The 24,034-nt window shown below is 38.9% G+C and overlaps 1 protein-coding gene across 1 annotated transcript; it reads left to right on the plus strand.

Moving 5' to 3' along the window:
• Positions 1–247: 247 nt before the first annotated feature.
• On the plus strand, positions 248–23,758 carry C2H3orf85 (chromosome 2 C3orf85 homolog). Its single transcript, XM_058825550.1, has 5 exons — positions 248–296; positions 7,739–7,887; positions 8,084–8,169; positions 9,950–10,032; positions 23,634–23,758. The coding sequence occupies exons 1-5, from the start codon at positions 248–250 to the stop codon at positions 23,756–23,758; spliced, it is 492 nt and encodes a 163-aa protein (XP_058681533.1).
• Positions 23,759–24,034: the final 276 nt, after the last annotated feature.

Below are 24,034 nucleotides of genomic sequence, written 5' to 3' on the forward strand. Positions count from 1 at the left end.
TACAAAGAAGTAAATCCATCCATCCAATAATGAGCCATTATGGCTCATTAGAGACTCAGCTTGCAAAGTCCAAAGTGTACAAACGGGCATATAGGACAAATCTGAACTAAGCATTGTACCCTGCCCTCTGCCTGAACCAACCCCTTACACGTATCTGGTAAATGATTTATAAACCTAAAGATAGCAAAGTATAAAACTGTATCACTCTCTTCACTTTACAAACGAAACCCTTTCTGAGTAATTTGCCATGGCTCGGAAAATGTTTCAAATTTTGGTGCCTGCTCTGCTGTTTACAGGTACGTGCTTGGCATCCTATCTCATGTCATTCTCTTCATGCTTGTTAAATAGTCAGCTGGCAAAAAATCCTATGTTACCACCAGAACAGCACCAATGGAAGAGAATTAACTGGAAATCACTGCAGCAGGGACATACAGGACAGTGAGTGCCACAAGAGAGAGTACTGCAAGATTGCATGGAACATTCTGTGAAATATAGTTTGATTCTGCTCCTCGTGACTACTTTTGAGCTTTTTACTGCTCATGTATAAGTAAGAAGGATGCATTTCTGACTGAAAGGCATTCTTACAGGATGATTTCCTGAACTGTTAAAATTGTAAAAAGAGCTTGATGCTGTTTCTACAAAATCTTCTTTAAATATTATTCTTATCTCAACATTTATTGTTTGTAGGAAACAATTTCACATGCCTTTATAAGGACCCAAAATAATCTATTTCACAAGTGATTTCTGGAATACCTGGCTTGAATTTCTTAAGGAGACTGATTGTTTTAAAGCACTTGGGCTGCCTGGATGCTGATCCTTCACAGCACTGTGTAACCAGAGCATCTACAATCAAGACTCAACCTGTAAAACTTGGACCAGAGGGAAAATGGGTGGGGCAGGGCTACCACATGCCCTTCCCAAAGCAGCACACGCTGGTACAGTCAATGATCAGTGATGCATGTGCTGCAGGATTAATTTGTTTCTCACAAAATTAGAACTAACCAGGCAGGCAGTAAGTGACAGCTGACTTCCCAAGTGATTGCCTGCATCTTGACAAGATGGTCTATCCACATGCATGCATTAAAAGCATTTCTTAGATTCGAGTGCTCCAATGCACATGCGGTAAATACATGATGTAAGTAGCTAAGGCAGAATGAGGGAGACAATGATTAATTGTGGATTACTGAAAAATGTTTTGTAAATTGGGACCACAGTCAGGTATAATCTCTCATGGTTTGAATTCACTTCCATGCCATATGAACCTGAGTTTTGGCTGCAGTGAGGCTCTGTAGGGAAATAAGGAGATGGAAAGGGACTTTGTCTCTTCGGCAAGTTTGAGCTCACCTATAAACCTTTTCCCCATATTTGTCCTTCCTGATCTGCAGTTGAACTGGTACAATTCCTGAGTACTTGCCTATCTTCTTGAACTTCACCTCCTTTCCATTGAAGGCCATTTATAGCACAAATAGTGTCACCAAGGCCAAGCTGGGAGTGCAGCAGCTTGCAGCCATTCCTTTTGGAAGACTTTACTTTCCTCTCTTTTATGTCTCTTGTCTTGTTTACCCTCTTTTCCAGGTTTCTATTCTTCAAAATACATGCAGAACTACTTATTACTAGTTTTAATGAGCTGTTAAAAATTTAATCACAATCAGTTCAGTTTTTCATTAATTGTAAATCCTTTCAGCAACAGTTAAAGTGGTGGTGAAGTAAAATAGAGACTATAAGACTCTTGTGAGAATCTTATTTTTCTTCATGCCATGGATTCAGCTGCTATAAATCACTCCTCATAGTAAAGCATGGTCACAGCACTTGGAATAGGCTCTCTGGACCTTTTACTTTAGCTTCTGGAGAGCAGCTGCAAGGGATGAGTGTAGTAGTGTGATGTCTTGGCACTGAGATAACTGCTGAAGTTTCTCAGGTGTCTGATGGGGGTGTTTTGCCACAAATGGATGTAGAAAGGAAATCTCAACAGGACCCACTGAGTGGACCAATGGACTGGTGCTTTTTCTAATACTTTGCTGCAGTGGAAGTAGCTCCTTCCCTAGGATTATCTAGGATTTTTGCCAAATTGTCTTGCTATTTACCCATGCTGGAAACTTTCCTGACCCCTGGCATCATCACACATATTGAATATGTTCAATAGCTAATTCTGCATTAAGTGTCTGTAACTTCTCTCTGCCTTTGCTGATGAGGGAATGAGGCTGATGCTATAGCTCTAAGGATTGCTAATGAACCAGAGAGCTCTTTGTGTTCTTGAAATTAAGAATTGTCAAAGAATAAAATCTATTTTACTTGAAGCTTGAAATAGAAACAGATAAGGCCAAAATTTCAAAGACTGGATGATATACAAAGAGTTGAAGCACTTAATCAGTTACTTTAACTCTTGCTGTCAACAGGTATTAGCAAATCTGACTAATTTAATTCTATTCTAAGGCTTGTTACCATCCAAACACTCCAGGATACAAAGCCTATGTACATGTGGGAGGATGGATTGTAGGAGAATAGAGACAGTGCTGAAGGCAATCTCATCACTGAGGAGTTGCAGCTGTACCAATTTCTAAAGAGTAGGAACAGGCCTGCCCTTAATAGGTCACAGCTATGTCCAATAAGGATGGGTGTTATAAAAAAGCGAGTTAGGAGCTTGTTGGCTCTGCTGTGCGGAGTAGTACGGGTAAGGCAGTCGTGCAAGGGACAGGAAGGAGTCAGCTGGCTGTGCAGGAGGAAGAGTAAAGGAGTTGTGAGGAGCTGGCCATGGGAACTCAAAGAGAGAAGGTCTGAAAGTTTTGTAGTAAGATGATAAACCGATGGTGACAGTCAGATTGGTTCCAAGCACTGACGCCAACAATTGGTGGCCCATATGGGGATGAGTCCTGACACATACACACAAACATTTTAAAAAATAATTTGAAAAGCAATGTGCAGGTGTTAGACATTAATACAATTGTGCTTTTCAACTGAAAAAAAAAGGTGATATCTGGGCCAGAGTTGACCTGCAGAATCCACAAGTCTATCTTTGCTGCAATCCAGCTGCTCTTTGCAGTGTACTGACAGATGTCTTGATTTCTATGGAATGATTTCCATAGAACATAATCTAGAGAAATACTTGAGTGAGTAGAGAAGCAGCTGCTGCCACATTCTTTTCAGCTGTTGCACTGTGATATTCTGAGTCCTCAGACTGAGTTCTATGGTCTGACTTTGTGAACTTAGATTTAGAAAGTCAGATAGCTGGAACATGGTGGGGAGGTGGTCCGTTCTGGCTCATTCTAGTCTTAGGAAACACAGCTGAGCTGCAGACTTGATTTACTTTTCAAAGTTCCTAACACGTCAGCACCTGCCACCTCAGCAAGGTTGAAGTTTAGCTCTGTCCAAGTTTAGCCTCTGTCCAAGCTCTGTCCTAAAGAGCTGATAAGACTTGGCAGCCTTACCTCCATGAACTGAGATTTTGACCAAAGTCACCATAGCCAATAATAAGAGTTATTAGACCTAAAGGAAAGGAGCCAGGGCAATTACCAAATTTTGACATTTAAATTACATTGATATTAACTTAAGCAATATGTTTTCAAGTTGTCAGAAACTTGCAAGTCCTCAGAAACTAGGAAGAAACAGTAGCGTGCACAGAGAGTGTTTGAAATGCTGCTAAATAATTGTCAGGTTTTTTTATAAATATCACAACAAATCAGACATAAAGCACTTTTCCCTGTGGTAGATGCACACCAGGGGTAAATTTTGATCCTAAGCCTAGAGATTGCTCCTTACCACCTATAAAATAGCGCTGATGTGGATAAAACAGACAGGCTTTGGGGTAGATGAAGAAGAAGTATATCCTGTACTAAGGCAAGCTTGAAGATTTGTCTTCCTATCATTAAACTCTGCCATTAGATGTGCAAATTGAGGCCTGCCTGTTCTCCCCAGACTACTAAGTATACAATGGCTCTTGCTACTTAACTTCTACAAAAGAAAATGTATATCAATTAAAAAGGTCCCTTAGCAGGCAAATGTGTCAAAACTTAATCCCATACTCATCTTTTTGATTGTGTGATGAAGTGGATCACTGCAAATTCAGCTGACAGAAAAAGATGTCTTCCTGGGAAGATTTTGTGGCTGCACCCAGCTGAGTATGTTGCTGTCTAGAAATCTATCCTTGTAAAGAGAAGAATGCTTCCGTTGAAGTCTAGGATGAAGAGATTTTAAAGCACAGTAAATTTAAAATGTATCCAGGTTGATTTTCTATTTTGAGTGCAGTTTGCTGTGATATTTTTTATTATTACTTGGACATTCCAAGATATTTGATATGCCTTTTCATAATCAGGCTTTTTTCATTGGTTTGGTTTTTCTTTTTTATATACTCAATGCTGGATTAAGTGCACATTTTCGTTTTTGACAAAGATGGCAAGGTTGTATCACCATCTCTCCTCAATTTTAGTCTCAGATCATAGTAATCCAAAATCAGATGCTCAGAAGGCATGGTAGCAATAATGACTACTAACAGTTTTCCCTCTGGACAATGTCTTTAGGTGCACAGGATAGACAAAGCTATCTGCTGAATGCAATAATTACATGAGCTAAGCATCTGCTTGCTCAAAACAACCAATTTTTTTGTATAATTTGCTTTTCATGTGAGAACACCGAGTGAATCTTCAGGAGATGATGAAAGGAAACACTCTAACTGGTAACAGCTGACGTAACCTCAGCAATAGTTCACCCTCTGCACATGTTCCTCCTGTTTTCCCACTGGGACATTTATATCTAAAAGTACTTTTCAAATAACATATTTATCTAAGAGAGGAAAACAGTATTGAATAATAATAAAAAAACACAAAAGAAAATACAATATGTCTGGCTGCTCTTCACAGTGAGTTAACTGTTTCAGTACAACTCGAAGTTCTTAATTTTTTGCAGCTCAACTTTATGCACTATGAGCCATTCACCCACTTGCTCCTAAGCCCCTCTAGTCTCACATCAGATGCTCTGAAATTCCAATCTCAGGTTTGTGTGCTAATCTTCTACAAGATGCACTCCTTCAGTAAAACTGTGTTTATAAAGCAAATCCTTCCACAATATTTTGTTAAGCAATTCAAAAGAAGGGGGAAAAAAGTACACCCAGTCCAAGAAGCTTAAATTGAAGCAAATTGAGTTCATTTGATGAAAACTCTACATTGTATTCAGAGGGGCTACTCAGATGGAGACAGCTGGTCTGATGACCCCAGGTCTGCATTAGAGCTGAGTGGAGACCTTGCTTTCTCTGAGCTCTGCCAGAGCACAAGCAAATGTGCAGCCACACTGAAAGACCAACAGGGCTGATTCTGGTTATGCTAGAAATTATCTCGCTGGAGTTTTTCCAGAGTGAAGTTTGCCATGTTCAGAGACTTATTGTGATCTTTACAGCAAGACAAAGAGAGAATGAGATAAGCCTAAAGGATTAGGTGATATATAATGGCTCTTACATGATTTTCTCTTGGTACTTCTGCCTTTTTGGAGTGCCCCAGCAGCTGGGGACAAGTTCTGCAGAGACAGCTCCCAGGAAATGAAATAGCAGCTAGAAAAGAATAAGAACTGGGTGTCAGCATTGACAAGAGAAGCCAAGAGCAGTGCTGGCATACCTACCTCTCCTCAGAGCAGGCAAGTGCACTTCAATCAAAGTGAATACTTAGCCTAGTTAGGGGTGGCATTTCTCGTTGGATACAGATGCAGCCAGAGGAAGCTATCTATTAAAAATTGACATATAAAACCCTGAAGATGCAGCTCTCTGTGCCACAGTAGCTAACACCTCACTGTCCTACCAGTGGAATGACAAGATCATTTTTGAAGATGCTGGCAGCAAGAAAAAAACCTACAAGAAGCAGAGCTGCTTAATGTCCTTTTTTTCCAGCTTATTTCAAATTTGGAGGGCCAGAGCACATATTGGTGATAAAATGTAATGTTTAATGGCCCTTACTAACTATATGTACATTTAAAGAAAATTGAAGCCTTTTAAATTTCTGGGATCGAGTCAGTTTCTGATCCCAGTTCAGTTATTTGAGTCCAGAAATGTAATCATGAGCTTACAAAATATTTAATACAAAAAAATCCACCCAAAATTCCCTAAAGAGAAATCAACAGCTCAGAGATTTTTCTATTGGAAAATAGTAAATTGCCAGAGGAATGTTGAAATTTGGTACAAGCATAGTTTTCTCTTGTGCAGCTCTAGAATACAAGTATAGCAGCTTAATAGACATATACATGAAATATATTTTCTTCTTTCCCAGCCTTCCACCAAATGTCTGAACTTACTTTTTTTCATGGAGTTGGTAACATTTTTGAAGATGGTATTCCTTGAAAGTTCCCTGCCCTAAAACTTCTACCTCCACTTTATGATTATAATAACTTGGAATATGAAGAAACTGAAGTAGCAAGGAACTACTGGGACTGTGATTGCTTGCTAAGTAACTTTTCTAAAGTACTATTTGATTTCTGTATTAAGAGCAAAGATTATGACTATCCTCACTTTTTTTTTTTTTTGTTCATTACTGTATAACCAAACTCTTTCTCATCTTCTTTTTAAGCATTTTTGGCACTGAAAAGAAACAAAGTGAAAAGGACCAGCAAACACTCTAGCTCACATATCTTCTACGTATATGAATTCAACGATTTTCTTCTATTTAAAAAACTAAAAAGCAACAATATTGTGGATGATCAGGAAAGCCAGCAATAATTACAAGTGAACTGAATTCAACTGAAATTGCATATGAAAGGAAACATTTGATACTCCCAGTTAGATTTTCCCCCTAGAAATTCAGGAATCAGGGCATAGGAGAGCTGTGAGTGAGGTTATAGATTGCCCTGCTGAGCTCCTACTCTAAGACATATTAGAAAACGGTTGAGGTTCTTGGCCCATGTGTTCCAAGTATGTGCAGGTCGCTCTCAAGTGTCCATTTAAACCCACTTGACTAAATTGGAGCACAGCTGTTTGCAGGCACTGGCCTCAGCTCAGTTGATGGATCTGAGCTCCATCTTAATCAGTGGTTCATTAAAAATTGTGTGATTTGGACTGACATGCTATTTTGGACTCTTTCAGCCCCAAATTAATTTGTCTCAAAATTAATTTATGTCTCAAACACTCAAGACTAAAAAGAAAAGGTTTTTTTTCCTGTACCAGCATCTTTCATGTGAAGCTAAAGAGGAATTCTGACCTTTGTCTTGTGAAGAATATTTTTTTCAAGATTTGTAAGGACTCCTCCTGCATCTATGGTGACCTCAGAAGCTATCTGAAGCAATGCAATAACAAGATTAGAAGTGCAATATCTTCTCTTCAGAAAGTAATTTCCAAGCATGTGGTTTCTATGTTGATACTAATGAGAGTAAATATCACATATAAACCAGGAGGGTCAGAAACCATAGATACATTCATAGGTAGGGTTTGTGTTATTTTAAAAAACTTTAGGCTCTCAGCACACCTGAGACTAGTGGAATTATAGTCTAAGAGGATTTTTGTAACAAAATTTTGCATTAAAAATAAATTAGTTCCTCAGTTAAGTTGTAACTTTATATACTTCATATTCAACTGCAAAATAATGATTTAGAACATTTGTTTTATTAACTTCAGGCCTAAAAATAAATTTTCTTTCTGTGAATCTAAGGTAGGACCACCTCTGATTTTTATTAAATAAACTACAGATTCAAAACCATGTTCTGTGGATATAAGCGTATTATTGAAGTGCACATTCGAACATATTTTTATGATATTACAAATATTTATTAGCTTCTGTTTCGAGTGTCCTTGGAGCACCCTTTCTGACAGAAGAATCCGTGAATCAGTTCCTGCGGCTCAAACGACACGTACCATATTCTCCGAGCTACTGGGACTCAGGCAGCAGCCAGAACACGTGGGCATACACTGTGGCTCAACAGGTATCTCCTTCCTCATGCAGCACCTACTGAGAAAAAGAAAGCATGGGTCTGGAATTAATGTGTAACATACATCCTTTGGGTCATGGGAGGAAGTTTTTCTGATTTATCAACCTGGGCAAGGCTGCTCAGTAGTCACAGAGAATATTTATTTAGTATTAAAGCTCAGAATATTCCTTTCTGTATTGATCTGCTTCAGATTAGTGAATCATGGGCAGCTCTGAGGGAAACAGCAAAATACTACATGGACTTGGACCCTTATGCCTTCGATCCTTCGACAGCTGGGTTCGATGGGGTTTCTCATCAGAGCATTTCATAGACTCGGAGCCTGTGTGTACCTGAGTAAGTAAAACTGGCCCCTAAAAAACTGCTGACAATTGGTTTATAGTGTCATAGCCTGATACAGTGAAAAACCTAATTGTATCTTGAAAAACTAAAGAAGATTTATTTCTGCTGTCTGAGTTTAATGGTTATTTAAATGCGGTCATTTTATTGTGGCAGAGTCTTTTTTAAGTATGTTTTGGAAAAGCTCATTAAGGGCTTAAAGAATATATATCCTTTTAAAAATCCACAGAAACTAAACTGCTTCCTATAGAGTTGATTTAAAAAGCAGACAGAAAGCAATTCCTGAGGAGAAAAATAAAAGATAAAAACCACCATCTATTTCAGTAGCAAAACTATATTCAGTGTGGAATAAAATCTCAGCAGAACAAAACAGAGAATGAGACATAGCAGTTGGTAAAAGCAATATTTATAGATTGGCACAGGAGTAGATGAAACGAAGTGTTGCAAACTGTCTCAGAGAAATTGTTAAGGATTGGACACATTTTTGGAACAATTTTTTTTTCAAATTTGGGGAACAATTACTAAATGATTCAGTTGGACAAGCACAATACCCACATTATTCCTGTGGAGCACTTTTCCTGAGAAGATACTGCAGTCCTTAAAAATGGTAGAACTAAAGGAGCAGGTAGAACTAAAACTCTACAGTTTCAATACTTTAAATAATTACTAAGACAGCAATCTGTCAGTCTGACTGAAACCAGGAAGAGGAAAATGGGTAAACTTCTAATATACTTTGAATTGAATATGCTTTGAATTTTATTGACTTAAAAGTACCTTTTTTTTTGAAAATGTGTTTCATTTTGAAATGCTGCTTTTGAAAAGACCTTTTTTTTTTTTTATATATGATAGGAATTTGACTTGGAGACTCTCAGAGTAAGCTTTCCAGGACTGTTCCACCTGAAAGGTGACACCAGTTTCACTTACTCTGAGCAGAAGTAAAGTAGGAGAGAATAGCTAAAAGCTATAGTTTACTTTCCCTCCTGCTGAGGCTTCAGCTGGAGCCCTTGGGCAACTGGAAGGAGGCACCGGGTTATTCATTCACAATTTCTAATACTGATATGGGTGGATAACAGCAGTCACTTCTGCCTTATGACAAATTTACCTGGAGACACTTTATTCGGTTTTCTGAGAAAAACCCACTGTCTTTCCCATCAGCAAAATTCCTGACAGAGAAAAGCCCTTTGTCTAATTACTGGTTGTGCATCCATGTGCCTGATGGCTGTGATTGCAGCAGCTGCCAGTCAGACTCCAGGATGAGTTATGCCTCCAGAAAGATAATCCTAATGATTGTTGTATGACAGGATTAAAGCCACTTACATAAACACATTTGCAGGCACTCCCACTGAAATATGGTTATGATTTTAAAGCAAGGCTAGTTAACTCACAGACTGAAATAAACTTTCCCGTGCTAATGTGACAGGAATTGACATCTAGAGTTTTTGAGAAGCCATATAGTAGCAAAGAAGCATCAAGCTAGAAGTTACAAAGACCATTATGGAAAAGTAGAAGAATTCTTTCCAACCTTATTTTTCTTCATTATTGATAGTTCTGAAATGGAAAGCCCATAAAACCTATGCAGAAATGTGGTTCAGGGGCTGTACTTCCAGAAGAAAACATTTGCAAAAGCTGGCAAATCTGAAGACTACACCTCTTGATAGGATCTTTAATTAATTCTGTGATTTTTTGTTTTTCTAAAAGTAATTTATTCCATCTTTTCTAGCAACAACATCAGATCCTACATGGAGCATCTACAGCAGTCTGAGACTCACCTCCAGCAACAAGCTATTAAATCCTACACATCCTGTATCTGGCCATGTTATGGCATGTTATGTATTTGCCATTATGTATTTGATAAGATGACTATATCTCCTCCCACTTGGGTCTAAACTCAAAATTAACACACTAATTCTCTGCATAAATACTGCATATTTTATATTCATAAGTAGAACTGAGATGTAAGTCATGGTAAATTGAATAAGTTGAAGAAAACAACCATGAACTTTTAGCAGGTTGGATTTAAAATGTCTGGTGTTCAGGTAAAACATTCTTTTGACTAAAAAACTGTTTGAAGACACACATTCCTGCTTCTGTGACTGAAAACCACGTTTTTATTTCTCAGTATTTTCCTTAAACATGAAATGTTTTTGAGAGGCGAATAAGAAATTAAAATCGGTTACTTTGGATGCACGAGAGAAGTAGAGCACATTTGCTTCAGGTATACCTCTGTAGTTCAAGTGCATTTCCATTTTTTCAAGTACTAGTAGTAGGTGTTGTTGTACACATTCATTCATGTCAATGCTTCTCTTTCCTCATTTAATCTTCTGTACTTGGTCTTGAATGCCAAAATGAACTGAACTCACAGCTATTACTGTGAGTTGTTTTTTCTTATTCCACAGAAATGGGAAATGGTAGAAGCATTCGTGGCTCCTTTTCTATAAAGAAAATGGTGGTGACAAATGTTCTTTATGTTCTTGAGCTTGGAAGTTTCCTAGTTCCTGTTGATTAATGTACCTTATTTCAGAACATCTTTGAAGAGAGGATGAGGCTTCCATGTTTCTTTTATATATTATTAATATAATGCTAACAATAAAAACTTTTTCAAACTTTGTCAAAATTTCTGCATGAATAAAGATGACCTGTTGAGGAAAACAAAATGTATGGTAACCTAATGTCAGGGTAGGTGAAGGAAGGAAATTTTTGCTTGCTTTTTATCCCCAAAGAGCAGTTTGTTCATGTTGTGCTTTCAGGATTCTTTGTGAATATGGACTGTGCACTAACTGGAACAAATTTGAAGACAATGTTGGATCTTCTAGAAAGAAATCCACATTCTGGATTTTTGGCAATCTCTACCATGCTTCTAGGTATGAAACTATTCTTAGGTCATTATTAATTTCCCTGTGTAGGACAATGACCCTGAAATTGCCATTATTCATTAGCTGAAGCTGAAAGTTCATTAAACACTTGAAAGAGATAAATGAGGTGCAAGTTCAGTATTTGCCATGTAGGATTTCACATCTTTAGTCACACTACTTAATTATGAACAGTTCATTCAAAGATAAGGGTTGACAAGTGATATATAGACTAAAGACCTCACTGGTTAAACACAGTCATGGCCTGTCCCTGCTGTCTGCCTTCTCTGCACTGGTCAATCTTGGATAAGCTAGGGGTCCAGACCCTAAAAATTCCAGTGTTTTCCTCAGTAGCAGCACAGACATGATAGCGTTACTGAAACTCTTCAATTTATAGCAAAGTGCAGGACCGTAAGGATAAGCATTGCCTTTTATTTTAAGTGGATATGCATTGAAACTCCAAGGATGCACCTGCTCCAGCTGAGCATCTTGCTGGTCCCAGAGAAGTCGCAACTCTGCCGGCATTGATGCTCACGCCACTTGTGAACCTGTTCCTGAAGTATTGCTCTTTTCTGCCCATCTCTCTAATTGGTGTAGTATTGCTCTTTTCTGCCCATCTCTCTAATTGGTGTAGTTTCTGTCAAGGCAGAGGTTTGTGATCTCTCTGTGCATTAACTGCAGTTTTCATGCCTGCATGTCAAGTTAAACCAAAATGGAGGTAGTTCAGGACCTGGTTTGCAGATGGACAGTAGACATCCCTGGAGTGGGGATGACAAAGTCCATTAGTGAGGTGGAAGGTAAAGTGAAGTGCTATCAGCTACTATCTGCTATCAGCTAGTGAAGTAACTGCCCAACCCTTATGAGCCATTTTAGGGTTGTCAGAGCCATAAAATTAGGATAACCACTGTCTATTGCCACGAGGACAGTCTTGCACAAGGCTGGCTTTGCAACCAAAACGTCAGACAATGCCAGGGGATGCAATTTGACAGATCTGTTGTACTTAGACATGACTAATTCCTTTAAAGGAGTTGTTCTGAAAGCCAGAGACTCAATACTCAATCTGCAAATCCATAGCTTCAAGCTAATGTCAGTAAATCAGATAATTAGTCTTGCTGAATTAAATGGGAAGAATTGTGCACGCATGAGTAGCGGTGGAGGACGAGATGCTTATTTTGTCTTATCAAATACATGCCACTCATGACAATGAGCAAATGGTGTTCACAGCATTTGAATATTAAACACCTTAATCTGCATTTATTAATAACTGGGGAAAATATTTACCCTGTGAATTTGATACCCCTGTTTATCTTCACATATTGTTTCAGTACTTTGACACAAGTAAAGCTGGACTCTTCTCTGCTGACTTTTCCAATGCATCTTTATGTTTCCACCTACAAATTTTATCTCCTTGCTTTTTTCTACACAGCACAGCTTTTTCTACACATGCAATACCTTAGCAATGACAAAACCAAAGAGTAGTATTAAACTAAAGAGAACTTCAAGTACATCTGTGCTGATCATGGGAGTGGAATTACAGGTCTCAGGGCATTTTGCTTCTGGTGCAATGGAGAGCAGTATTTATTACTATTTTCTGAATACTGCAAGTTTTTTGAGGAAAAAAACCCTAAGCCACACAAATACCAGAGCTCCCAGAGGCTAGAGAGAACAGAGTTCCTCTGAGAGAGGGAACAGGCAGAGAGGAAGTGGAGTCACAGGAAGCTAGAGTCAGGTTTGTCTCTGTATAGATGTTAACTGGATGGATGCAGAACTTCCACCAGGCAGCCTGATTTTCCAACTCTTTCTGACTCATGTGAACATGGTGACTAAAATAACAGAACGACAGAAATCAGGATTTCCAGGTATCTCGTGGTTGATATCTATCTCCAGCAGCAGCTTTTTGCCAGGCAAGGCCCTTCCAGGGTGTCCTTCCCATGGGAGTGGCAAGTCAGTCATGCTGCAAATCCTTCCTCAGAGCACCTGCCCATTTCCCCAGCTTCTTGTATCCCTATCTTTCCTAATCTTAGAAGAATCAAACTGCCTTTGAATCTTTTCTACTCTGTCAAGTTGAATTGAAAACAGCCCACAAGTTCAAAAATTACTGTGGCTAGACATAAGGGATAAACATGTACCTATGGAGACAGCATGGTTGTAGGAGCCTTGCTTTGTTAGGGAAACAGAGGAAGGATTCACTCTAGTCAGACATGACAGGAGAAGTAAGAAAACCTGTCATTTCAATAATAATTGAAGAAAAATATTAATACTCCATAGCTTTCTTTTAATGAGAAAAGCAAGTCATTCTGAACACAGTGAAGAGAAAAAGCTGTAGAATCCAAGTAACCTATATATAACCCACATTACAAATGTTGAGTGTGGGATAAGTACTAAGATACAGTTGTCTATGAACTCAGCAGGTGAGTATATAGAGGTAATGAGAAAAAAACACTTATTTTATGACCTGAAATGGTTTCTTTAAACTGAACAGTGGCAACTGGTATTCAGTGAAAATTCTATCCACTACTTCATCACTGCTGTAGTTCATGTGATTGAACCTGGTCCCAGATAATTTTAATGCATAAACCTTTTGAGCTTGCATCACACTAATACTGTGCCTTGCTTTACATTTGATCTTCTGTTGTCTTAATTTAAACCAGAACAGCTGAGACAAAATACTCATCTAATCTACACCTGCTGCTGGCTGCCAGCAAGAGTGAGCTGTGTTTATGTTGGCTGATTAAGTGTATCAACCACCCACCTGAGGCAGGAGCATTGCCACAACCTTTTCATGTAGAGTGTGAAATAAATTGTTAGTGTTTTGCACCATCCATAGGAGAACATGAGCTCAGTAGTTAAAATATAAACATAGAAAGTTATCCAAAACCCAGAAAGTTCAGCCAGGAAATAAGCAGTCTTTGTGACTATTATGTTAAGTAAACAAACATCAATAATTACTATTCTGCCTCAAAGACTGTTGAAGAGCTATGAATTTCAAACAATATTACATCAAACCTGCCGAGCCTACTTTCCACCAGCTGCTAAAAAGAGGAGCAATTCCTTCTATGAGAGATGAGTGGTATCAAGCTGGATATCTGTAAAGGTGATCAATGTAAGGCAACACAGCAAACAGCTGTTCCCTTTGAGCCCAAGCCACATCCCACTGCAGCACTAGGCAGGCTGAGAGCTGCAGCTGACTGCTTTAGAGATAGAACAAGTACTCATTGAGACTCGTAATGCAAATTTAACCACCACCTCCCAAGGGGAGCAAGCTTTCCCTATGCCAGTGTCAATCCAGACAGGGATAGGGAGGGAAGAAGGGACAGACAGATGAATTTCAGCCCTCTAGGGTCAACTACTAAAAGCTTCTTTCTCTATGAAGCATTACAGGATAGTCAGCTTGGAGTGACACTTCCTATTCACCGCCTTATTCCTGGTCATAGCAGCCACTGCTAAGGTGATTTCATGCCAGTCACTGACTCCGTGGCAGAACTGAATAAGTATGTGAAATCCTATCTGAATAATTCAACTATGTCCTGCTTGAGATTGAAAGCTGCTGTGCAGCGGGGAGCTCACTCAAGCAAGGCTTATAAAACATCCTTAAAACTTCTGTCAATCCTATTATCATAAATCCAAGGCTGGACTGTGCAAGGTGCAATGAGAAAACAGTTATTGTGGCATCTTCAAAATGAAGGTAGGACTATCTAAGGGCAAGAAAACAACCACAGAAAGAAACTGACTAAAAAGAAAACCATGGATGATGCTGGTGGCTGATTAGCACTGAAAAACAACTGATTTGGTAGTTATTTAGAAGAAATATTTTAAAAATATATTATTTGTAACTTCAAACTGGCTTTAGTTGAACACAGCACTGAGAACTATAAAGTGCTACTTCCTCTTGGTGTCTCTGTTGAAATATTTATGGTGCTACCCTTGCTATGGAGTTCAGGCAGGAGGCTCACTGCCAAAAGATCTACCACAACCTTCCTGATGGCTTGGGACTTATACAGCCCCATGTTAAACTGTGGGCAGGATGCACTCCAAATTTTCCAATGGTACCTTATAAAGCAACTACATTATAGCAAAGCTACATGTGCTGACTTTTGGTTTTTAATTTAGAGAACTTGCAATAATGAGGAAGAGCCTATTTAAAACATTTAAATAGTGAACTTAAGAGGAAAAAAAAATTAAAAACCCCCATGCTGTTACTCATAAATCATTTGAAACAATTACCTTTTGCTAAGTGTACAAACAATTCAATATTATACTTTGTCGATAACAGAAATAGTTTTTCTGCAAATAAGAGAATAGCCTCCCTTTCATTATTCAGGATTACACATACTCATCCTTTCTCATCCTCTCTGCCCCAATCTAAAATCTATTTTCATTCTCTTAATAATTGCCAGAGGATTACATCTAGCCCAAGTACAAGTACAGGTACTTGTATAGCAACCAAAGATTACTCTGTGCCTCACTAAAATGTCCAGGCTGCCTTGATCTGTCAAGTCAACTGTATCAAGGACAGCATATGCAGCAGCAATTACAAAATAAGAGAATTACAAAAAAGTCCCTTCTCTTGAAATTATAGTTTTTGTAATTCAGGTATACTAGTCTGAAACCAAAAAACGAAGCTGAAGGATTTTGAGAGAATTGCTCATCAGATGGATCCCTCTTACCCACAGAGAAAGCTTTGAAGCTATGTTATTAATGGGAACAGTGACAACTGAGGACAGGATCCTGTTTGACAGTCTTCCTTTTCAGTTCTTAACTAACATATAAAATTGCATGGTGGAAATGGAGGGGCAGTTACCAACGCATGCTGAAAATTTATTCACACCTTCCTAAAATCAGCTTCTGAAAGAACTATTAATGAGTTAATGAGATTAACGCAGAAGAAGACTGCATCACCTACATTGTAGCCAGTTTATTAGAAGAAATGAGTCAGGAGAATCAGGAGCAGATAACTGTATCTGTCTCAGAAGGTCACTAGACAGCCTGGGCAAGCCAAGTTTTCTCTAAATCTTTTTCAAATTGAACTAATGTGCCCTGAAACCTGCTAGCTTGAGACTGCTGTAATATCCAGATGTCCAGAATGGGAACTCTCAGAGAAATATTTTGAAATTGTCAGTTCTGGTTCTGAACAAGGATTAAAAGTAGCTCATCTGTGTCAATAAATTGGCTAGCAAAGACTGGATCTGTCCTTTGCATTTGACCCTGGTACAAGTGATATGGCTTCTTGAACAAGTTTTGCAGCATCAGGAGTCAATCAATTTTGAGTTGATTTTACCAGCCCCTAAAATTGGACATCCTGAAACGTGTGTGTTTCAGGCTCACAGCACTGACGAGGACAGAAGTGAATTCATTACCTTTCTGGTACAAGATCACTTGATGTGCAACCAATCATTATGTCCAATGCAAATAATGGATTGTGTTTCTGTCTCATTATCTTGTGACAGGATTGTTATTAACTTGTGACTAAACAACAGTTTTGTAGAAAGTCTCCTCAAGGACAGGCTATATACATGTATGTATATATATATACATGTATGTATATATATATATATATATATGCCTGATTCATTTTCTTCTTTTCCCCACTGCCTAGATTGGAAGTTAAATTGAATGGACCAATAAGAGATTGCTAAACTGTGGGCTTTCGAGATCTCCAAGCTTGCATTAATGCAAGGAAATATATACCACAGATTTTTTTTTCAAACCCAGAAAAGTTGGCTGTTAAGATGGCATAACAGTTCACAGTGAGAACATGAATTTCCAAAAAAGGTTGGAAAGTGTCATCAAATTACAAGGTGATAATGAGGCCTGAGGCTTTTCCAGCATGTATGGATGTCCTGCTAATTTGGTAAGACAGTGCCTCCAGAAATAATTAATGATAGCATTTGTACAGGTACTTCATCAGCAGAAACATTGGAGGGTGATGAATTCGTGCAAAGATTGCACAGGTAGAATAGAACAATCCGTATAATAGACAGATATAATAATATGCTAGCAGTGTCTCCTTCGAGAGTGAAACTCAGTTTTTCATTTTCATCTCTTCCCTAGGCTCGATGTCACTGAAGAAGACTTGAGTAATTTGAAGAAAATAAGAGTTGGGATTTTTTTCAGTTGGGTTTAAGTATTTATTTTAATTTTACAGCTTTTATACATTTTTTTAATATTACATTTCTTAGAAACTACAAAATCATATTTAATCTTGAATGCCAAGCTGAAATTTTTACAGCCGATCCTGTTGTGTTGTCTTTGCTTTTAGGAGGAATGAGCACAGGTCCTACTGGGCACTCACCTTATTGACCAGCAGAAGAACAATTAAAATTTTCAACCCACAAATATACATGCATGGATATACATGTCACTTGAACTCCAGTTGAAAGTTGAATGAAGAGAGGCTACTTGTATTTTTACTTACTTATGCATAGATAACCATCTGAATTACCTGAATTCCCTTCCATGTTCTAGTAGAGATGCTTTTTAGCACTAACCCTCAACTTTGCAGCCTTAGCACACTTACAGAGGAAATACTTTCTTTAAGCACATTCAAGGGAAATCAGGTCAGTCAAAAGGATATGAAATTAATTTAAATCTGCAAAATGGCTTATTGAAACAGCCTTATTGAAACTACAGCTACTACCAGTGATTCTATAGGTTACAGCTTCTGGACAGAGTTTCATTTTGTCCCACAAGGCTCCAGATTGTTTGAATTAAATTCACTGACTTTTTCTTCCTCTGCATAGTACTATCATAATGGTGAGAGAAAGATTCTTCCAAAAAGAGCCTCAGATTTTTAGAACTGCATGAGATGACTCAAGAATTTCTTCTTGTGAGATGGTATCAGTCCTGGAAGTCATTCAACACATCATTGAGTAAAGCCTAAGTCTCAATATTAACACCTTCTGTAAAGCCCAAAACACCTCTCAAATCAGCCAATAATCAGCCTAAATCAATTGATTACCATCATGCCTAATGACAAGAGTTAGTAATGAACTGCATGTATTTTTCTGATTCAGTGGTTTGGTCAAGTGTTGTAGTTAATTTTGAGCTGGTATCCGCTAGAAACTTTGGCAGTTTCACATTCAGAGGTTAATGTTGATATGTCTGGGAAAAGAACAGGGAAAAATGAAGGTGTAACTCCTTGGGAAGTGTAGAAACAGTTAGTCAAACCCCATATATGAGTCATATTTTGCAACAGAAATACTCCCTGAGCTTCTCCTCCAAAAAGGAGATCAAGTTTTTATTTAGTGGAAACACATCATCCTGAATACATTGGAAAGAAATTTGGCTTGGGAGAGTAAAAACTGAATTGAAAAATAAGTTTGCCTCCTTCCAGGAGAGCAGAGCATCCATGGGAGTGAGTGAGTTTGGCTGGGAAGAGTTCATGTCTGGCAGATGCAGCCTGGAGCTGGGGCACAAAGAAGCACAGAACAGGTGAGGAGGGGAAGTGTCTGCATAAGGCAGCTGAAAATAGTGAAGTGGAAGCACAAAGTGATCTTTTAGATTTAGTTTCAATAGAATTTGAATAGAATTTTAATTTCAAATTTCCTTGCATTTCCTTGCAAGGACTTTTATGAATATTTGTGCCAATGTTTCCATTTTTGGATGCTGCAGATGAACTCTTTCATGCATTGGTTTGTGGGGCAGGTGATTGTGAGATAACAGCCAAGTGTCCAGGCTGCTCATGCAAAAAGGTGCAGTGAGCAGGAGGGCAGCAAGGAGAAAAGATGAAATGTGCCATGTGCAGGTGGAGGGGAATGGGGGTCACACAAAACACTGTGATTCTGATCCTGTTGTCTGGGAATTGGAAACTCATGTGGCCTCAAGACACAGAAAGTAGGAAAAAGTAGGAAAAATTAATGAACTAAAAGGATTGAAAAATATTTCTCTTTCAAAAAATAAAATGTCTGGATTTTGGACTACTACCTTTTTCATCCCCATGCCTTTAAAACCTTCACACTTTAAAGATCTTGTACACAGAGCATTCTTTCCCAGGAAATAACTTATAAGTTTTGTATGTTGTTCCCCTAAAAGACATCTTTTCTTCTCCCTCTTGAGACTTGTTTTTTTTTGCTTAAGGCTATCATGGGGAAGACCAAGTGATTTAGTCACCCAGCAGAGTATTTATCATTACACAAGCCATGATAACAGTGTGTCACTGTGCTGTAAGTTACTGTAAGGAGGCAAGCCTGCTGAAACAGGAGACTCCAGCTTTTATGCAAAAAGGGCTCTGATCATGCTCTGGGGATTACACACATGACCGTGGATGGTACTGTGAAGATCTCCCTTCCTGGCAGGAGGAAGCAAGAAGAAATCATAGAATCACAGAATATCCTGAGCTGGAAGGCATCCACAAGCATAATCAAGTCCAGCTTCTGGCCCTGCAAAAAATAACTCAAAAAATGGGAAGTGGCGTCATCCCAAGCTGAACTTGATGGTGGAACCATCATGTACACGGGGAAAGGCTGTGAGGTTTTGCTTATTTGGGGGTGTAACATGAAGCAGAAAAACGCAACACAACAGTTTGGACAGAGAAGGCTGGGGTAGGGTCAAATTGGGGGTTGTGTTTTTTAAACAAGGAGCAGGGTGTTTGTCACCTGGTGTATGTCACCACTGGCCTGGACGGGAGAGGATGGAGCCAGACGGGGCTCTGGAGAGGCAGTTCAGACACAGCTGGGAGTCCCCACAAGGTCAGAGGAAGTGGAGACCATCCATTCTTCATTTGACCTTGCAGAATTTGTGCAGAGTCCAAGGAAACCTGCCTTACCAAGGCTTGTAGGTGCCATTAAGGAGGAGAGAGCTGTGACTGGGGCATCACTCCTTTTTACTCCTGGCTTCCCTGCTGTCCCCCAGGGCTCCCAGCACAAGTCAGGAAACCTCCCTGAAAGCATCTGAAGCACAGAGTTTGGATTCTAGAGTTGAAGAAGTTGGCTGGAGTTGGGTGGAAGAGGGATCATACACAGCACATACTTATGTTTACAACAGGCTGTTGCTCATGTAGTAAAAATTTTAAACAAATATTATGTTTAAAGGCCATTTTATAACTCTTGCTATTCTCCCCTTTGGAGATCTTTGACAACCCCCATTTCTTAGCTCTCAGGAAGCAACTCCACCTCAAAAATCTCACTTCTTGAAAGAATAGTTGCAGCAAAGAGCCAACTCCCTATTTCTTCTTACACCTCCCACACAGAAGTGTCAGGAAGGTACTGCCAAAACATTTTCTACGATGACTGGCAACTTGCTTGCATGCCAAGAGAAAGGAACTTGTGAGAACATGCAAAAGTGTAATCCTGCAATTCCCTGCCTTGAAAAAGTTTTCAAAAAATGGTAATTACTTTTAATTGAGTTTGAAGATGAGAGCACTATAGTTTTTATTTTAATCTAAAGCAACTCACCCATGTCTGTGTCTTCTAACTAAAACAGGAACAAGAGACAGAATGTAGCATGCACAGGTAAAATTTAATTAGCTAATCCCTGCTCATTATTCTGGACTGTCATTTGTAATCCTCATGTCCTATTTAGGAAATTATAATTTCTTCTGTAGTTCAAGTGTTATTATGTACAGTCCAATCATAATTTTGTCAAAAAACCTGTCTGAGGTGAAGAAAGAATTCTGCACAGTGCTATTTGTTCATCAATAGACTAGTCAGGCTTACCAGCCTTTTTTAAAGCACTTATAAAAGACACCATAGATCAGTATCAGCATTCTGCAAGAGCCATTTTAACTATTTCCTCCAGGTGATAAGCAGATTTCTCATAGACAAAAGAGCAGCTGACATTCCAGCTGACTTCAGATTATTTTTTTATAAAAGCAAAATATTTTCTGTTTCCAACCATAACTGTGGCCTTAAATTATGTGCAGAGATAGGACAGGTCTGTGCTTCACAACTGATGGCAAAGTCAGTGAGTCTTATGTCAACATCTTTTGTCCAAAACTTATTTGATAATGATGAAAAGGTGTCACTTAGTGATCTCTCTATTTGAAATGAATTTATGGTAAGACACTTGATGAACAGGTGCTTAAAATAGCAATACTTTTTTTATACCTGTGCCAGCTTCAGCTGCACTTTCTCTGTAGCTAAATAAAGTATCACTGATATTAGTTTGGACAAATAAATCAGCCCATACTGTTTTGAAGGGATCAAAGGAAAACAAAACCCCATCAAACTCAAAGTGCCTCTTCATCCCACCCCTTATTGGTGCTGTTACAATGGAAACCTCTGACTCATAATTCCCTCAATAAACCACATTTCCATCCCAGAGAAACAGCAATTGTTCTTCACACCTCCTCACACAGAGTTGGTTTCAAGGACCATCAGAAGAATATACAGAGAACTAACCTAAAACTCTTCACTTTCCAGACTGTAATCACTGTGTTCTGTTTCTTCTGAAAAGTCACTTCACTTTTGAACTCCCGTCCAGCCCTGACATTATTTTCCCAGCTCAGAGGATTTTTGCAGCAATAGACACAAGTTCACCACAGTCTGGAGGAGGCATTTCCCTGAACCATAACATACCAGGGATATGACTTTGAGAATATGTATTTAGGCAGACCTTTATAATACAGTTACAGGTGAAGAAAGTAAAGCAATACTGTTCTTGATACAGTTCTTGATGCAATACTATTCTTTAGCTTTGGAGAAGTTAAGGAGATGCTGCGACACAGCTGAATACCTGTAGAGCATGAGACAAAAGCAGAAAAGAGGCAACAGAGATCAATCAGCACTAGGCTTTGGTTTGCAGTCCCTCCAGCCTTGCCCAATTCCTCTGCAGTGGACACACTGAAGCATATAAGAAGAGAATTAACCATGAGTAACATTCTTCATCCTGCCCTGTGCAAACACCACTTCAAGAGTTAGAGAAAGCAGTGGAATTGAGAGAAGCTTGAAATTGAGGTATAATGGAGTTACTGGTGCTGTATTGATAACTTTGAAAATCAGAAAAAGGAAAATAAAGCTCATTGTAAGTCACTGGAACAAACATGGTTTTCAAAACCCTGTTCTCATTTCTGCTCAAAGATATTCTTTTATTAAAATGACTATTAATTAATTAAAGGAAGAGCTCCAGGATAGTAGCTAGTGCTTGCTCTCTCTCAAATAATGGGGAAGAAAAAATACAGGGTACCCTTCTACACACCACCAGCAGCACTCATCTTAAGTAGGCCTTGTTTCTGGTCCCTTACGTTGAAGTCTATTGGAGAGAAATCCCACATAGAAGGCAGGCCTGATGGAAATCCCGGAAATTCACAGGATAGAGCAGGTGTTCAGGTATATGAACAATAGGCAAATTATTGGCTCTCTCAGTGGTCACTCTCCTTTTTTTTTTTGTCTTCTGCACAGGATTAATTTTTAAAATGGTTTATTTTCAAGTCTGACTTATATGTCTAACTGCAGCCAGCAAATTCCCGTTCACAAGCTTACATGTGTTTAGTATTTTTGTGCTTCTTTACATATATCATCCTATGGAGACAGAGAAAAAGGTATTCCAAGTAGATTGCCTGTCTGAAGAGCTGCTTTAAGATATTTCATTTTATTGTACAGATCTATATACTGTTAACCATCATAGTAGTAGACTGCCATGACTAGAAATTTCTCCCTATTTTTTCCTAGCTTGCCAATTAACTGGGACCGCACTACAGAGGGAAAAATGTTGTTGCTGTTTGCTCATTCATGACCTAAGTAAACATCAGGACGAAATCAGTCCCACCCAAACCCCACTGTCAAGTGTGTTTGCACAGGTGTCACCAATTAGGGCAGAATTTGCCCTATAGAAAATGTCCAACCCTACATGCTGCAGAAAACTGACAAGTTGGTTTGGGATCTCACAGGGATGTTTGTAGAGCTGGCTGCACATAGCCTCAAGGTCTGGGGAACGAGGCATTTCTTTCCTTTGTGAATTGAATGTTTCTGGTGTGTGTACTCTCTCTAACTGGGATGGAGTTGATTTCCTTCATAGCAGTCCATACAGTGCTGAGGTTTGTATTTGTGACAATATCTCTATTTCAAGTTCTCATTTCACCCTTAGCCCCTACTCCAACCACTTTCCCAGAAGCTGCACATCATGGAGCTGTATCACCTGCCCATCCTGCCTTAGTGAGGGCTTCACTTCTTCCCAGTATTTCAGAGGAGGTGGATGAGCACATCAGCTCATTTGGGGCACCCTTTGTAAACAGTGAGGAGGCGTGTGTGGCCATATGGAATGTTGTGCTGTGCTAAGAGACTGGCGTGAATCCTGTTCTCAGAAGCCAATCCCTGTGTCAAGAAAAAAGGCAAAACAAAGGAACTCAGCAAACATGCATCAAGGATTCTCCAGATGACAGAAACTCAAAATAAGTGACACTACTTCACATATGCTGTGTGAGAGCACAAGGACAGTTACCTCACCACGAGGAACCCACTGTCAGTAACTGCTTCAGTTGCAGAGGGATTTCAGCTTGGGGTCTTGCAGAGAGACTGGAACTTGCAACCATGAGCAGCCCTGTTCATTTTGAAAAGTATTACCTCACATGTCGTAAGTGATGACTTTAACTAGCATTTCAGGTGTTTTTCTTGTTTCTAGTGCTTATCAAAGAACAAAAAGGTGACCATGAAGACCTACAGGGTCAATTGATTTACAGAGAAGAGGAAGCCAAAGGATGTATAAATCTAGGAGAAAAAGTTTTTAAAGACAGGATGAGACTGTAAAATATAAGGGTCACATGAAAGATGCCAATAGTTAACATTTTAGTGAAGGAGCTATGGCTTTAAGAGTTGGAGGGCAGCATGGAGAGTATTGCTAATATTTCAAAACTAGCTCATAAAATTAAAATTATGATGATGATATTAATAAAAAAACATATTGAAAGAAGAGATTTTTAAGTAAAGACAGTCTAACCAGCAACTGTCCAATCTGTTTGTGTAGTATGTCATGGTAAGCCATCTAATGTTACTTACATAAATGCTTATATTTGTTACCTCTTT

Source organism: Ammospiza caudacuta, chromosome 2 (assembly GCF_027887145.1).
Source record: "Ammospiza caudacuta isolate bAmmCau1 chromosome 2, bAmmCau1.pri, whole genome shotgun sequence".
Taxonomy (NCBI): domain Eukaryota; kingdom Metazoa; phylum Chordata; class Aves; order Passeriformes; family Passerellidae; genus Ammospiza; species Ammospiza caudacuta.